The 17698-nt window shown below is 34.4% G+C and overlaps 1 protein-coding gene across 3 annotated transcripts; it reads right to left on the reverse strand.

Moving 5' to 3' along the window:
* Positions 1–6086: 6086 nt before the first annotated feature.
* LOC11415551 (protein misato homolog 1) lies at positions 6087–14055 on the reverse strand. Of its 3 annotated transcripts, none has more exons than XM_024784664.2 (10): positions 13915–14055; positions 13730–13810; positions 13436–13537; positions 12715–12760; positions 11507–11582; positions 10706–11054; positions 9129–9372; positions 8566–8808; positions 8377–8496; positions 6087–7123 (listed from the first exon to the last, which is right to left on the reverse strand). In XM_024784664.2, exons 2-10 carry the CDS (start codon positions 13799–13801, stop codon positions 6678–6680), a joined length of 1698 nt encoding a protein of 565 aa, XP_024640432.1. In that variant the 5' UTR covers positions 13802–13810; positions 13915–14055; the 3' UTR covers positions 6087–6677. The 3 variants fall into 3 exon arrangements, with proteins under 3 accessions (XP_024640432.1, XP_003611798.1, XP_039690364.1); XM_003611750.4 differs by having other exon boundaries at positions 6087–7126; XM_039834430.1 differs by lacking the exons at positions 13436–13537; positions 13730–13810; positions 13915–14055 and having other exon boundaries at positions 6087–7126; positions 10706–11066; positions 12715–12766.
* Positions 14056–17698: the final 3643 nt, after the last annotated feature.

Below are 17698 nucleotides of genomic sequence, written 5' to 3' on the forward strand. Positions count from 1 at the left end.
TCTTGAATGTCTGTTTTAAAAGAACAACTTGGGTTTTTCTCGATACCTCAAAGGCTCAAACAATATATATATATATATATATATATATATATATATATATATATATATATATAATCATTTGAATCATGTCTCATTATATGGAAGTCAACCTCTGGCAGGTGAATTCTGATGCCAACAAATCGGAAGAAGATACCATAGGCCATAGCATAAAGGAATTAGAATATTTCGTCGTATATAATGGAGTAATATTATCATGACTTGTCTTATTCAATATAGTCAACAGGATGGGGATAGAAGTAAAAACAAATAGTAGTAATTTTTTGTGTAAAGAAATAAGAATGGTGAAATTTCCCACGGCAACACTGCCCGTAAAAACCACTAGGAGTATTATATTGTTTTGGGTTGATTAACTTTTAGTCCTTATAAATATTTACAGTTTTGTTTTTAGTCCCTATAAAATAAAATCACATTTTTTAGTTTCTGTGACATTTTCCTTAAGTATTTTAGGGACCAAAAATGTTGATGGAAATTTTTGATATGGACTAAAAATGCTGACGGAAACTTTTATAGGGACTCAAAGCACTAACGAAAAATTTTATAGGGACTAAAAAGTGTGATTTATTTTTATAGAGACTAAAAACAAAACTGCAGATATTTATAGGGACCAAAAACTTAATTAACCCTCTTGTTTTTTAATGTTACTGGGATACAGCTCACTATGCATGGCTCTTTTTGAGTATTTTTTTTGTTTGTTTGGGATTTTATGAGATTATGCAATTATTTAAACATTTCAATATCTATATACCTAATTTTATTCGACAAGAAGTGTGCTTGGATGTAATGGTTAAGACTAAGTTTTATACAACTAACGTTTATAAAATTTAAGTTTAGTCGTCTGGTTAGACTAGAGTAATGTAAGATAGCAAGAGGCGCTATGAGAAGTTAAGTCGTTCCTACTATGTTGTTGATACCGCAAACATAAACCAGTTAAACAAAGACAATCATCCCAATTAATTTGACATCATTGATCTAATCCAAAACAACCATCCAAACTTTTTTTATTAAATAAAAAAGGAGAAATTACAAACCATGGGGGACGTAAACCAAAACTCATGCGCATCAAGAAAATCTAAAGTTAGGAAGCATATTCCAACTACGAAAGAATTCCTCGTAAATAAAGAGACGAATGAAGTACCACCAAACAAAGTCATGACTGAAAACAAATATTAACTTCTATAGATGTACACAAAAATGAAGCTTCAAACAAACAGATGGACCATCTATTTTGAAGTTTTCCGTGGACGATATTAATATTTGACTATTACTTTTTCTATCATATGACCTTCTCGCAAGTCTTATGCAAATTACTAAATTGTTCTTCGGATTTTATAATCCGGAACATCTATACGTATTCCGGAATTTATATTCCGGACAATTGCGAAGTATAAAAGGGACTTCATCCTCCATTTTTACAGTTTCACATTCAACATTCACTCTCTCTCCATTATCCCAAAATCCGAACACCACAAATCTTGTCCAAATTTGGAGTTTTGTTGCTCAAAAGCACCGCATTTCAACCCTTGTCAACCAGCATGGAAGGTAAGTTCGATTTATGTACATTTGCATGGTTAATTTGGTATTTTTATTTTTGGAATTATGGTCGGGTGCAATCCGGATTTCACTTTCTGGACTGGATTGTTATGTCCGGAATTTGAAATCCGGACGAACCCAAAATGTTTTTTTTGCTTCTGTTATGTGCAGTTTGATTGTGATGATTGATTACCCTAATTTGAATGTTATAGAAGGTTCAACATCTAATACTCGGCGCGTAAGGGAGGCAAGGCATGCTTCTCGTAGGAGAGCGCATAGCCAACTGCTAGAGGATGAAGGTGGTGTTCCTCCGAGGCGTCGGGGTGCTAGAGGACGTCGTGCTGATGTCGAGCCTGGTGTCGAGCATCAGCTGGAGCAACAGGAGTATATGGACTTGCAGCAAGAGCAGCCTGATGTGGGCTTGCAGCACATGGAAGAGCAGGAGCTTGAGGAGGAGTTGCATGCTATGGACGTGGAAATGGAAGATGCCGAGCCACAGCAAAGGCGAAAGAAGAAGGAGAAGGTGGTGGACCTTGAGCCACTAGATGACTATCCCGGTGGCCCACACGAGACTGGCCTGTTGTGGAAGTACCATATGCACGTGGCCAGGAAGGCAGCTGATGGCGAGGTATTTATTAATGTTAAACTCACTTTAAACTCCCTTAATTAATGTTAATCTATGTGAAAATGATGTTGATATTTGTGAAACTGCCTTTGTTAATTTTAAACTCACTTTGTTAATTTTAATTATTTGCAGTGGCGTGGAAAATTAAAATGCATCAACAACGGAAAGAAGATAGAAGAGATGCATGATGATGACACCAGACCTATCATGGTTGCACGGTGGTGGGAGAACAGATTGCAGGGCACCGGCCTTGGTTGGCTCTAGGATACCAGCTACAACATGATTGACCATGGTCTGATCTGTGCCTTTGTGGAGAGGTGGCAAGGAGACTTCCAGCTTCCACCTTCTGTTTGGGGAGATGACAGTCACACTTGATGATGTGGCCTCTTTGCTGCATATCCCCATTGACGAAATGTTCCTGTCCCACGGGTCCATATCACGAGACGAGACGGTGAAATTGATGAAGGAGTACTTGGGGTCAGATACGGGTGATGCTCTTATTGAGGTCGACAAGACCAAAGGTGCACATTGTCGATTTAGCTACCTGGAGAAGATCTTCAAGGAGCGTTTGAAGGAGCAGAGGGATTTCGCGGCTGAGTATGGTGTGACTGAGGAGGTGAAGAGGTTGCGGGACCAGGATGTCCGCATTGTCCGCATATATTTGCTATACTTTGTGGGGATCACGAGATTCACTGACAAGAGCCAGTGGGCTGTTGATGTGGTCTACCTGAAGTTCTTCAGAGACCTTGATCTTGTTTCTAGTTTTTCATGGGGAGTTGCGGCACTAACTCACTTGTATAAGGAGCTCAAGAATGCTACACGTTGGAACTGCAGTCAGGTGGTAGGATACCTAACTTTGTTGCAGCTATAAATTAAAAACTATGTTTTATTTTTTTTAATGTAAGTGTATATGGTTTGTATATTTATATGTGGTTGTCTTTGGTGCAGGCTTGGGTGTTTCATCAATTCCCATGTATGGGAAGTAAGGATGTCTGGGAAAATTATGTAGAGAATCAGTATCCACGCGCGATGCTTTTTTTACCATTGTCTGTTTTAGGCACAGTGGACCACTACAAAAAATATCTCGATGTGCTGGATTTGACGAGGGTTGTCATGGCCCCATATGGAGTGCACCGTCAGGCACGTCAGTTTGAGTTGGTCAGCATTTACTCTGGACGGCTGAGATTCGGAGACCGCATGGTGAGATATATGCCGGAGAGGGTGCTTCGTCAGTTTGGGTGGGTTCAGACCATACCGAGACATCCCGTTGAGAGTGCAGTTGTTGATGTTAATTTGACGGAGATCACAAACCGCTTTTTTTGTGCACTTGATTATGCGCTGACACCTCAGCAGTTGGGAGAGCCTGCAGTTCATGGTGTGGAGGCAGAAGATGGATAAATCGATTGGTTTTATCAACATTTTCATCCACGCATGATTCTTCCAAACATGCCAGTACCGGTGCTGAGGCCACGGGAGCGTGAGATCCTTGATGCACGAGCTGCTCAGGAGGATGGAGACCTTGCCTACTTATAACTTAGCGGAAGGGTGAGCCGCATCAGTGACCACATCTATGCTGTGATGAGAAGTGGTCTGGTGCCGAAAGGGACTGAGGAATGGCAGCATTTGGAGGACGCATTGAAAAAGGTGCATGATGGGAAAGTTTACCACATCTATGTTGTGATGAGAAGTGGTCTGGTGCCGAAAGGGACCGTGGAATGGCAACATTTGGAGGACGCATTGAAAAAGGTGCATGATGGGAAAGTTTACCGTCGTCGGGGAGCTACTGATGGTGGCAGGGGGTGGTGGCAGAGGTGTTGGGGTGTAGTTATTAGGGATTGATTGTATTTATTTTCTTTTAATGTTTGAATATTTTGGATCATAATGTTATGTAACATTTGGATAATTATGTTTTATTAATGTTTGAAAATTATATTGTGTTGTTAATTTCAATTTTATAACTTGATTTTTTGGTTTGCATATGGTCAAAGGCCAACAACATTGACTAAATCTGCTCTAAAACAGAGGCTCAGCCAAAACAGATGGCTTCTGCCTCTGTACTGATGAATTCCGGATTATATAATCCGGACAGGTTTATCACTTTCCGGATTATATAATCTGGAACCGTCGTTCACCACCCACTTTTGTTGACTTTCAACGGGATGATTTACACTAGTCGAATTATATAATCCGAAAATTATATAAAATGTTCGAATTATATAATCCGGATTCATCTATTCATCACTGACATCTTCATCCATCAAGGTGATGAAGTGCCAAAATCCACGAATAAATCCGAAATTAATATTCCAGAAGTAGTTCAGATTATATTTTTCGGACAAATGGTATTTTGGAAGAAAAAAAATAGGGCGTGCGAGAAAAGGTATAGGATGGAAAAAGTAATGGTCTTAATATTTTTATAAGCAGCCACAACCAGACTAGAGTCACACTGTTTGAATCATAAAACATATAATAACATTGCAACAAGTGCAGGGTAACTTGCAAATAAATCAAGTTTTTTCCTTAATACATTATTTATAATCCATAATATAATCGCCTATTTTGTAACTTAATGTATTTTTTAAAGTAGTTTCTATTCAATTTAAAACCAATGATAATATATACAAGGAAAATGCTAACATGTATCGTTGTGAATTCGATGAAAATCACACCAATTAAATATTTGATGTGTGGAGCAAGTAATAATCAAGCAACCAAAATAAAGTGTATGGAAGTTATAAACACAAGCAAAAGTAGAAAACAACGAGAGAAAAGAAAGAGAACACACGAAATTTGTTTATCCAGTTCGGTCCAAATCTGACCTAGTCTGAGGGAGAGAGCAGTCATCCGTTCCACTATAATTATGAGCAACTTTACAAAAGAGATATCAATGGGTTACAAGAATAAGTCTCCTGCCTAATTGTACCCAAAATCTCAATTTCTTCCCGTGACCAAGAGACTCAATCCTAATAGTGTTTCCCATGGTGAATCAACCCCAACTCTAGTGTTTGTTGCCAAGAACAAACTCTATACATACCCTAATTTTCTTGTTGACTTCTAAACCCTTGTTTCAACCCTCTCTATCTCAAGGTTTACTCTGATACAAGGTCTATATTTATAGTGAAATATAACTCATAAATTTGAAACGGATATAACACTGAAGATGCGTTGCTTTTTTTCCTCCTGAAAGAATATTTGCATCAAATATTCCCTTTCAAAATATATTTACTTCAAATCTTCCTTCATTCAGTACAAAAAATTGATTTATAAATTTAAAATATAAAAGTATAGATACACTTCAATTTACGAGTGTTGTAAAAGTTTTCCAAGATAATATGTGAAAATGATTATTGCCTAATTCCATTAGGTCTAACCTAAGCCCGTCCTTTCTTACTCCTCTCTCGGTCTCTATCTGAATGTGGAGTCTTCTTGCACTAGTCCTTTTTTGCATCTTCCTCTGCTAATTAAAAAATAATAATACTTATAGGTTGATCATTATCACTTTTAATAACTTATAGGTTGATCATTATCATTTTTAATTGTCCATAAATATATTTTCAACACAAAATATATTTGAAACAAATATTTTATATTTTTAGCAACAATATTCTTCATCCATCAAGTTTTAAGTCATACTACAACAAGTACACTTAAGCATTTGCTAATTAGTCTAAAAAAGAAATTTATCTTGAGAATGATGCATTCAAACACATTGAAAGTTTAATAAATAACTTTTTCTACATCAAATTTATAAATTATTTCAATTTTTGAATCCTTAATAAATGCCCCAAAGACACTCCTTAGGAAGACCCTATATACAAATCATGTGTCATGAGAGGTCAGCCACGCAAATAGAGCCCCATACTTAAGGAAATATATTAAAAGCGTGTACTCAAAAATTGAAGATAGAAAACTGCAGTGTATAATATGATAGTTACATTAAGTGTCTTTCTTTTACTGCAAAAAAACACCATGGACTTTTCTCTTGAAAACTAAGTTCCAGCACATTGTCATTGATATTGATAATATAATACACTGGAAATAACAGTTAATACGTCCGAAAACACATGCACACCCTTATGTCCTGTAACCAGCAAATGAAGAGGCTCGTATAAGTTTGGCTTATAAGTTTTGTTGAGAGGAAATTGCAAAAATTTGATAACCACCTAGAACCAGCTTCTGTTGAATGCTAGGCAAGGTTAACCACACGGGCGAGGCTCCATAGATCAGCAGGGAGTCGCAGAGCAAAGCACCTGAGTAGGGGAAACAAAAAAACCACCAATGCCATTCTTATGACACTTATTTTCATAATCACATCACTTATAATGAAAACTAAAATTGACCATGTGGGTGGGGAGCATTAAGCAACAAGAACCCTGAAGCATTGGTCAAATTTGTCACAGTCCATAACCTTACAAATGTTTCCCCGCTTCTTGTTTTTGGAACCAAGAACAATGTATGCATTCTAATCTGAATCAGATGACAACTCAGGAGGACACAATGTGGCAACCATTTTAGACAACATCTCCTGCATTTCCACCAATTCTTCTTTTTCGAAGCCCCAACCCCTGAGTAACTCTGCCCCAGCGGCTCCTCGTGTAATTCCATACCGGTGAAGATTTTGCAGGTTATACTCCAAAAGCGGCAAGACAGTGCTGCTGGAACGTAATCTGGCAGCCATGGGAATGGAATGGACGTCAAGGGATCCTTTTGATGGAGAATTAGTCAGTTGGTCACTCATTAATTCACCGTACTTGCCAATCTGGTTTCCAAAGATTGATGGAAAAGGCAAGGGAATAGGCAAGGGACAACGGGCAACAGATAGATGGCTGAACAACGGCCTTGTATTGGCACGTTGATAAGCAGCATCAACCGCATCTTTTACTTCACAAACAGAAGCACGAAGACCTTCTACTGAACAAAAACAGCAAAGGGGTTGAGAAGAAAATATCATGCAGAAAACAAAACTTGGGAACAACAGAAGAAAAAAAATTAACCAAATAATGAAGACAAATCAATTTGATAATTCTGACAGACCACTTCACACATTTAAGCTTGGGAAGAATATACTATTCATAAAATTTGCACAAGTTAGCATTTCTTCAGGCAAATTAAAATTGTAATCATTCCGTTGGTTATAAACATTATGTGAGAGTGGGGGATTATGGAGGGTAGGTTGAAGTTAATTTGGACTTCCAGGGAGGGAGTAGGGAGACACTAGGAACTCTCACATTGCCTAGACTATTTTCGTTTATTGCTTTTGCATTTCCTGTTGTGTATTTCAGAAACAAGATCCATCAATCCCTGTCATACAGGACTGAATATTTCATCTAATACACTGAATTACATTATTCTGTTTTACCTCACTGTCTGGTACCCATCATATTATTAAGCATTTTATGATAGACTAGAATTTGGGAGTTGCCTTTCTTTTCTTTTGTTTTTGACAGAAGGGAGTTGCCTTTCATTAAACATAAATTAACATAATTGTAATCTTTTCAGATATATAAAACATGTACTGTACATCTTTTTCATCCCTATTTCTTCTTTTAGATGAATGAAGATCCATAAATGTACCAGTTAATGGGGTTGACAAGACGAAGGATGATCTAATAGTTTGAGATAGAGAAAGACCAAGAAAAAATTTGGGTCGAAACGTCAAGAGAGATTTAGATTCAGATTTTAGAGGTAAGTGGTCTATTTTTTATTTAATTCAGGATGGGGAATTAGTGTCTTCTGATCCATGTAGCCGAACTCACCCAGTGAGATAAGACATGGTTGTTATAGTTGTTACTTTGCCACCTCCAGTCATTCACAGACTGGCCAAATACAGAATTACAGATATCCTGAATATATCGTTTTCACTATGATCCTACTTGGAACAGTAAAGTTGATTTGAATTCTAAAGAATCTACTATTTACTTTAACCCATTATGCATATTGGATACAGGCTATCACTAAACATGATCAATGATAAGATATTATGGTGCCGTTTGATTAATGTAACAGATATCATTTAGTGGGAAAATGCCATGATTGGTTGGTTGGTGTGCTTATTAGATACAGGGTAAGATCATTGAAGTGGAGAATAATGTTTAAGTTTAGAAAGCCAAGACAAGAGGATACAAGGGGAAAAAAAATTAATAAATCTAAATGCAAAATACCTGATGCAAGAATTCCATGGACTGTCAAGTGTTCAATTGCCTGTAAGTCTTCACCATCCTCAGAAATCATTGGGGTCAACGGCTGAAAGTTTTCTAACAAACACAGTTCTTTTTTTCCTCCTGAATTTCAACAAAAAGACCAATCAAATACATATCTTATCAAGATTAACTCAAATTATTCAAATGTACCTGTTAAAGCAGGTGTTGGCATGGCAACATCTAGAATCGACACCATATTCTGTCGTCCTTGCCCTGATAACATTTGTATAAGTCCATGAAAATCCACAGCCCCAGAAACAGAACATGCATCTGCAGTAGGCCCAACTGGTGCCATTCGGAACGGAAGACTAATGGAGTGTAGTGCAGCAGCATAAACTGCACTTGAGTGGTAATGTTTCTCGTCTTCAATATGGAGGAATTTGGAAGCTTTACCTATGAAATTCAATGAAAAAGGAAACTTAATACCAGAATAAAAACATCAAAAGAAGGTTTAGTATAATTGAATAAGAGATTTGGAATCTAGAATACATGTATCAATGAGCCAACAACAATACATTTGACATCAGTGAGAAAACCGCATAAATATTAGAATAGATTACAACAAAGGAATTTAAGGCCATCAATCCCACGTAACCATTTAAGTGTCAGCATCTTAAACATCATTAATTGCAGCCTATTATCAAATGTGGATATTGAATATTGAAACTGATAGTCTGATGATAAACTCTACATGACAAAATTATTACACTTACTTAAGGAGGGCAGGCCAACAGGTACAATAAGTTTACAATAGGATGATAGTCTTGAAAATGATATAGCATCATGAAGGTCCTCTAGAATTTTATGGTTCCGGCTCTGAAGACGTGCCTTTGGACCAGAACCACGGACAGTATACAGCATGACAGGAGTGTTTGTATATTCATCCACAATGTTCTCTAAAAATTCAGAAGCCACGGAGGAGAAACCACCGGAGTCATCAACTACAAATTGAAATCCCTGCCAAATTTTAAAGAATGATTGTTCAAGGAATGTCATACCAAACTGAATTATTTTTTAAAGCCTAACGGCTCTGAAGCCCCGATACTCCGAAAATGGTGAAGGATCGTGTCCGACACGTATTCGATACCGATACGCCCCGATACGTCCCAATACGCGTATCGGAGAAGTATCGAGCAATTAATATTTTTTTTTGAAAAAAAATTACCGATACGTGTCGGATACGGCTAACTTATACTCCGACACTGATATTTCTGTCTTACATATTTCCTTTTTTTTTAAAAAAAGAAAAGAAAAATAAAACTACAAGTCTGGCAGCGCTATCAAAAACATATTGTCTCTTCTAACCCAAAAAAATAGGGTTTCTCGTCACCACATAGCGATAACTATTCCCTCTTCTAACCATTACCACCAATTGAATTCTACTATGTTTCTCTTTGCTCTAATGCCATGTTTCTTATGTTCTTCTCACTAATTGGGAAAAAAACTGTTTGTTTTCGATATAAATTAGTGTTAACTAGTAAGTAGTCAACATTAGACAAAGGTTTTTTTTTTATATAGTACTTATGATGTTCTCTTTGGATGGTACTAATGATGTTTAGCTATATTCTATCTAATTTGTGCAGAAAAAATATGTAATTGTCACTTGTTTTGATCATTTTCATTAATGTGAATGTTTGTTTATTATCATTTTTAGTTATGTTTATACACTCTGCACTTATACTATTAAGTTTAAATTTAATTTTTTAATAACGTATCGAGGCCGTATCGTATCGGGAATTTTAAAAAATTTCCCATATCCGTATCGTGTCAGGTATCGGGGCTTCATAGCCTAACGGAAAAAAGGCTATGGCTAAGATCAAAACACCATATGTTTTGTTAGCATATCAATAGTACCATTAAATACAAACAAATAGGTTTGTGGAATGTGATGTTGTAAATTGTAATGTTACCATGTCAGTTTACAGTAGCTTTTACAGAAATACGGATACCACATCAATTAGGTTCTAAACAAGTTTATGAAATACTTAGTTCGTTGTAAAATAAAATGCATAGAAATAATTAATGTGGTACATTAAATACAAGCACTATTACCTATATTCAAGGCATAAGCATATTTTTAGGACCCTTGAGAAAATGAAAAAAAGAACAAAAATTGACCAGAAAATGAAAAAAAGAACAAAAATTGACCAGAAAATGAAAACTTACAGAAAAACCAGATGCTTTAAGATATTGCACAAATTCATCGTTTCATTACAAGAGTGACAGGTAAAAATACGTGATAACTATTCCCCAAAGCAACTACTATATCAAAAAAATAAAATTTAGTTACCTGTACATGGTCACATTCTTCAACAAAAAAACGAAGCCTGTCACTAATTTCTTCCCCTTGTGAAGCCCATGCAAAAGAATCCCTTCCAATTCCATAATTGTCAAAATCGCCAACATCTGTCCAAACTCCATTTAATTCATATAGACTTTGGGGGTGGAAATGTACTTTCGAGTAATCTGTCCAAAACTGAACTCCATTTTCTAGACTCTCAGTTATATCCCTATCCTGGTACTCGCTTGGAGAACCACTTGTCTCATTTACCATATTTTGGTTTTCTTCTTCATAAAGGCTTTGTAGGAACAAATTTTTTTTCTGAGGTTCAGAGGCTTGGGTGGAAACTCCACCAGTCCTGCACATAGGTCTATGGACATTAGACGCATTTGAAAATAATTTTAAACCAAGAGACTATGAAGACATAGCTGGTGAAGTAGGTTTGATGTCCAACAGTAAAAAGATACGACTAAACGGATTCTGCAAGTGGAAAACAGACCATTTTTAATTTTATGCATACTCTTAAACCTCAGTTTTCTTAAGTGCATCTGTAGCGAAGATCTGACTTCTCTATTACAGTAATCAGGTATTGCATATATAAAACCTATTCACTAACCTTATACGACGTCTCAATATTGCTAATATTTACAAAAGAAATCGCCAATTTTCTTAAAGCTAATAATCTAGAGAGAAATTTGTACAAGAATGTCAATGTTAAGAGTTCCTCCCTCAAATCTCTACAGTTTTTCTACTCTACATCATTTTTCATTGAACTTTCATTATAAAAGCATAAGCTGAAAAAGCTCTCACCATGTGAAAACGTTTGATGTTGCGGGAGCAGCCTCCTTATACATTGTACCGCGTGAGCTCATAGATCCAAGGGATCCTGAAAAGGTTAACAGATTTGGAGAAATAGATTACAATGAGGGAAGAAGGAATGATATTTGCACTTGAAAGGAAAACGGAGAAGAGATTATACAATTAATCTCATACTAAAATATGTTTACAGTGATACATACTATCATCATGCGATCAGTAGAAGACAGAACAAATGAAAATTGCAAGGATTTTATTTGAGATAAAAACTGACATCCGAAAAGGAGACACCAGATAGGCAAGATGTTGTATTTAATTTAACTCCACAAAGGTAGAAAAGGCAAGCAATATTGCATAAAAATCTTAAATATGTGGGAATCAAGTCAAAAGCAAACATCTGGAATTGTCTTCGGTGAAAAGTCAACAATTTCAAAAATGTACTATTTACAACCAAGATATAGTAAATTACCTTTTGCGATCACAAAATAAGTTGTCTTCTGCTTTTAGTATTGTAAGTTATAAATATAATATAGTCAGTCCTCTTGTTTATATTGTTTACGATTTTCCCATCAACTTAACAAACTCTTCTCATTTTTATCTCCACAAAAAAAAAAAAAAAAACAGTTAATTGGTTTCACAACATCACTGAACCTTCGCACCAACGAAATAGGTCCTACTACATACTAGTACAATGATTTTTTACCAATACTTCCGTTGGTTAGTTCAGGAGAATGTAATACTATCCCTCAGAGAAATAAATTTTGAGTAGGGGCCACCATATATATAAATTTGTAGCATTAGATATATAAAACATTTTCTTTTTAAAAGAATAAGTACACATTATAATTGTTCTCTACGAATTTTAATATTTTGAAAACATTGAACGACTTTCTCATTTACAATGCCAACAAAAATGTGTATCTCTATTTAAATAATTAAAACAACCATTTAACTATTTCATCTCTCATGCGATTTTGTATGAGTATCTGATTCTTGATAGTATTCATAGCAGAGAAAACTCTTTCATATGTGATGTCACTATAGTCCCTGAATTAAAAATTACAAACACATCTCCAAGTGTGTTTTTTGTTAGTAATTTTATGGATTAAATTGACAAACGAAAAACACATTTGAAGACTAAATTAAGTAAGTAATGACACATTTAAGAACCAAAAGAACTAACAAGAGATACATTTGAATACCTCTCATGTTTATTGAGAGTAGGCGAGGAGTGTATGTATCGATGCCCTGCACACATTTATGAAAGATGGTATAAGCATAAATAGAACAGCTGATGCTTCTAACCAATAAATTCAGATCATCTGTCGCTGTTTTCACTAGTCACTACTAATAAAAAAAAAGTCATTCCACATTCAAAAGTATAATTAACACTTAACAGAACCTAAGTAACTGATGCTTAAAGTTTGCATTAGTGAACATAGACATGACACATGGAGCAATAGATCTAAATTGCGATCTGCATCAACAATGTAAAGGTTTTAGAGGTCTCCACAACGGCATGCAGTCTCGATTGTGGGTGTATCGACTACATTTCTCCGTACTCTGCCGCAATAACAAGGTTCAATGCACAATCGCAACCATAAGCAACAGACCAACTAGATAAGGCCACATACAAGATCACATTCTATCTTGCACCAAAAGACTTTTCTTTTGGCCTTAAACCTCCTGTTCTTATGGGAAAGGGGGCCCTATGGAGTTCATCTCGGAAATAAGTAAAGTCTGATCAATGATTGTTTGAGACAAAGATCAAATTTGGTTGCTCACGACCGTTCGACCTTAACTAAAGTTCATTAACCACTTGAGGCAAACCACAAGACACTTCTAATAGCATACAAGATCATTTTTTTCTTCTCAAAATAATAGTACTAAAAATGAAAAAAGTTAATGTAGAGAAAATTGCACCTGTAGCGTGTGACCGGTACGATAAAACACATCCATGTTAAGATCATGATTCTTGAACACTGAATCAGCTTGTGGGTCTCCAGCTAACCCAAGCAACTCATCCTAGCAATTCAACACACATTAGTTATCACAGTGGTACAAAAAAAACACGAAAAAATGCTTAATAAAACTAAAAAAAGGAAACATTTTGAACAATTGGTTGCAATTTGAAACAAATAAACAAAGCAAAGAGAATGTGAGGTGAATAAGTTTGTGACATTGTAATCATAAAAAAAGAGAAGGGGAGAGTGAAACCTGAAAGTTCCAGAAGTGAGAGCCAACGTAGTTTGCATAATCACCAACTTGGATTGTTACAATTTCTTTCATTTTAGCTATCTACAACAGTTTCAAAGTAGCATAATCGCATTAATTTCTTCTCAAAGCAAACAAAAAAGAGTTTATTTCGAAATTTAGCATTGAACGCAAAGTTAAAAGTTCACCTTCTGCGGCGGAGTATGAGCAGAAGCGGAGAGGGCCGGTGATCGGCGTCGCGTCTGGTGGTCGGTGCCGGCGCGAGTTGGCAGGGGACAAGAAGCTTTGAACGGCGCAAGGGGTTATGAGGATATATGTGTAAATTTTGTTTTTCGTTTTAATCCCTAAAATTTGTTAAACTTTTTATTTATTTATTTTTTGTTTGAAATGAAGTGATAATTTATCGAAATTAAAGTCACATACAACTGTGAGGTCCGGCCCCAGATTTGAATTCAAATCATGACGTCCGACCTTATAATTTCGGCATTTGTCAGTTGAGCTAAGACTTATAGATAAATTTGTTAAACTTTTATCTTCATTAACCTTGTTGTTTTCAAGAGCTCTATTAATAATTAAACTTTTTTTTTAACTTTTTTTTTGTTGAAGTTTACTTGTTTGACTTAAATTTTTGTTAAACTTTTAATCCATCACTACTTTTAGGTCTTATTTTTTAATCAATTTATATTTAAACTTTATATTTTTTTTAATTAAATTTTCTTGAAATGTGTACGGTATCTCTCCTTAAAAAATTAGAAATTTATAACAAAATATGAATTATTAATCTACCCATTTTGAAAAAAATTTATTAAAACATATGATTGCAAGACATAAATTGACTAAAAAATATGGATAAAAAATGGTGATGAAAAGCTTTTGGAAGACTAAAATCTAACAAAAAATTTAGGGGATTAAAATGAAAACTTTGTATATTTATAAGGATAAAAAACATATTTAATCTTAAATTTTATCATAAATAAGGGTATTTCAGTCATTACATCATTTGACTGTTAATTTTATCATAAAAATATCTCACAAACTTGACCAACCCAAAAGGCTATAGCTACTAAAAGAAGGGCTTTTTTTTTTCAATTGAATCAAAACGACTCGTCCCAAAATTTGGTTAGTTCACTCTTGAGTGGGTCATGCAAGTGCAACGAGAAAGTTTAAGTTTGTCACAAACACATATAAAATATGTTTAGGTACACTCACTTCAATAAGAAATTTTTTTAAATAAAAGTAAAAAAATGATGTGATTAATTTATTTCTCTTTTAATTTTTTTCAAGCGCTCAAATATTTTTAGTTTGGGATTGTGACTATGTAAGAGTTTCTCGTCATCCTTCAAAAAAAAAAAAGAATTTCTCGTCATGTAACTTGCATTAATTTAATTTTAACCGTCCATTTTTCCCCTTTTCTCCATCATCTTATTAGTGGATATTCTTGAGTTTGAGACTGTTATTTTTTTGTCTGCTAGTCCAATGGTTAGAAATTCACCTCTTAGGGTGAATAAGTGAGGTGTTCGAAATTTAAACCACAGCCTTTACATATATTATACAAAATCACTAATAATTGAGCTAAGTTCATGGGGGGACGTTTAAGATTGTTGTTATTGCTTTTATGTGTGGGAATAGTCCACGTTAAAACAACTCAAAAATGATTTTAAGATGAGTTTAGAGCCAAAAAATAATTGGTCAAATTGGTAGATAGACATTTAAAGGTTAGCTTGAGTCAAAGCTCAATATAATTCTCGACAATGAGGCATCAAATCCACATTCTTTATTGATAATCCTAGAAATTTGAGGAGAAAAAAAAAAGAGGAAGAGAACCACAATTTTTTCTAAGTTTTATTTATTTATTTTTTGTCAGGTAATCTAGTGGCTAGAATTCACCTTATAAGATGAATAAGTGAGATGTCCGGAATTCGAACCCTGATTTCTGTATATAATAATGCATTGTCCTACCAACTGAGCTATATTACAGTTTTATTTTCTTTTTAAATTGAATAACATTTGATCACATCACACAATAATTAAAAAGAATATGTAAGACGAACAATTAAAGCCAATACTTCCAAATTGGGGGAAACAAGAAAGGGAGAGATGGAAAAAAGAAAATAACATGACTTTTTTTCCCTCCAATCATTAGTTAGTTTTTTTTGACAAATCCAATAATTACTTGGTTAATCATACAACGTTTGATTGATATTGGGTTTTGTTTTTATTTCATCCTTATAGCATAATTTGTTTTTTAGTTCATATACTCATAGCGTGTATATAAATAATTTTATTTATTTTGTTTTTATACTATTAATTAAATTGTAACAAAAAAATACTATTGATCCAGAAGTCCTAGCTCAACTGGCAAAATGCCGAAATTGTTAGGCCGGATGCCATGACCGGGGTTCGAACCCCGGTACCTCCACTTGTGTGTGTGAGTTTATAATGGTTTTGCCATTTCGTCTATCTACCAAAAAAAAAAAAAAATACTATTGATTAAATAATATATCACCTACCCTTCACTCTAATTTTTTTCATAAAAAGGATAAAATAATATCTGTATTTCTTGATATTTTTAACTTTGATTTTCATTGAATATTTTTTTCTTTTCCCTTTTATTTCTTCATTTTTTGACCATATCAAAATTTTGAGATACTTACATCATTTTATAAATATATACATATCTGTTTTTTTTTGTTTGAATATACATCTCTCTTTTATCTCATCATCTCCTTTCATTTTAAATTTTAAACCAATTAACAGTCAAATATGTAATGACTTAAATACCCTCATTTATGATAAAATTTAAGGTCAAATATGTTTTGATGCTTATAAATATACAAAATTTTCATTTTAATTCCCTAAAATTTTTGTTAGACTTTTAATCTTCCAAAAGCTTTTCTGCACCACTTTTTATCCATATTTTTTAGTCAACTTATGTCTTGCAATCATATGTTTTAATAAAAAATTTCAAAATGAGTAGATTAACAATTCATATTTAATTCATGCTATGTTAAATTTTTTTAAGAGAGATACTCTACACATTTCAAGAAAATTTTATTAAAAAGTACTCCCTCCGTCCCTATATATAAGATCCTTTTGCCAAAATCACGGGAATTAAGATAGTGGATATTTGTATTAAAGTTGTTTGTAATCACTATTGTTTTTACAATTTTATCCTTTAAGAAAGAAGGTTAGTTTATGTTTTCAACATATTATTTATTGTTGATTGAAGAAAAATATGTATAATAAATAGGGGCATGTATGTAAAGAAATAATTAATGTAGTTGAAAATAACAAAGAGGTCTTATAAAAAGGGACAAAAAAAATTCTCAAAAGGGTCTTATAATTAGGGACGGAGGGAGTATAAAGTTTAAACATAAATTGACTTGGGTTTTAGTAGCTATAGCCTTTTGGGTTGGCCAAGTTTGTGAGATATTTTTAGGGGAAGATTGGATAGACATTTCACATGATAGAGCCCTCGTTTGGACCACAATAACTTTCTTCTCATTTTGTATGTGTAAATTTAGGTGCTAGATTATTTGACACCAAGAAAAAATTGACAATTGTCAAAATATTCTATCCAACACTTTGTGTCATCCTTGATAAGATTCAGCCAAAATGCTCAAAAGCACATTTATTTCGATAAAATTCAGGCACAATATCTGTCAATATTCCAATGCTATCAAGAATAGGGTACCAGACAGATTTTGCACTTTATGATCAATGAAGCAGAAAAGCTTGTACTCGATCATGTTCAAATCAAGATATCCCAAAATAAACCTGAAGATATGGCTAGAAGCCTAGCACATGGATGGATGGCTGAGAACAACACAAGTATTTCGTCCACACAATGAACCTTTTCATGGAAGTGTTACTCAAATAAACACAACATCCAAAATGGAAATTCTTTAGGTGGATTCCATACTGTGTGCTGTGCCATTTGCACAAAATCCAATATCTAAAAGCCAAACAATA

This window comes from Medicago truncatula, chromosome 5 (assembly GCF_003473485.1).
Source record: "Medicago truncatula cultivar Jemalong A17 chromosome 5, MtrunA17r5.0-ANR, whole genome shotgun sequence".
NCBI classification, from domain to species: Eukaryota; Viridiplantae; Streptophyta; class Magnoliopsida; order Fabales; family Fabaceae; genus Medicago; species Medicago truncatula.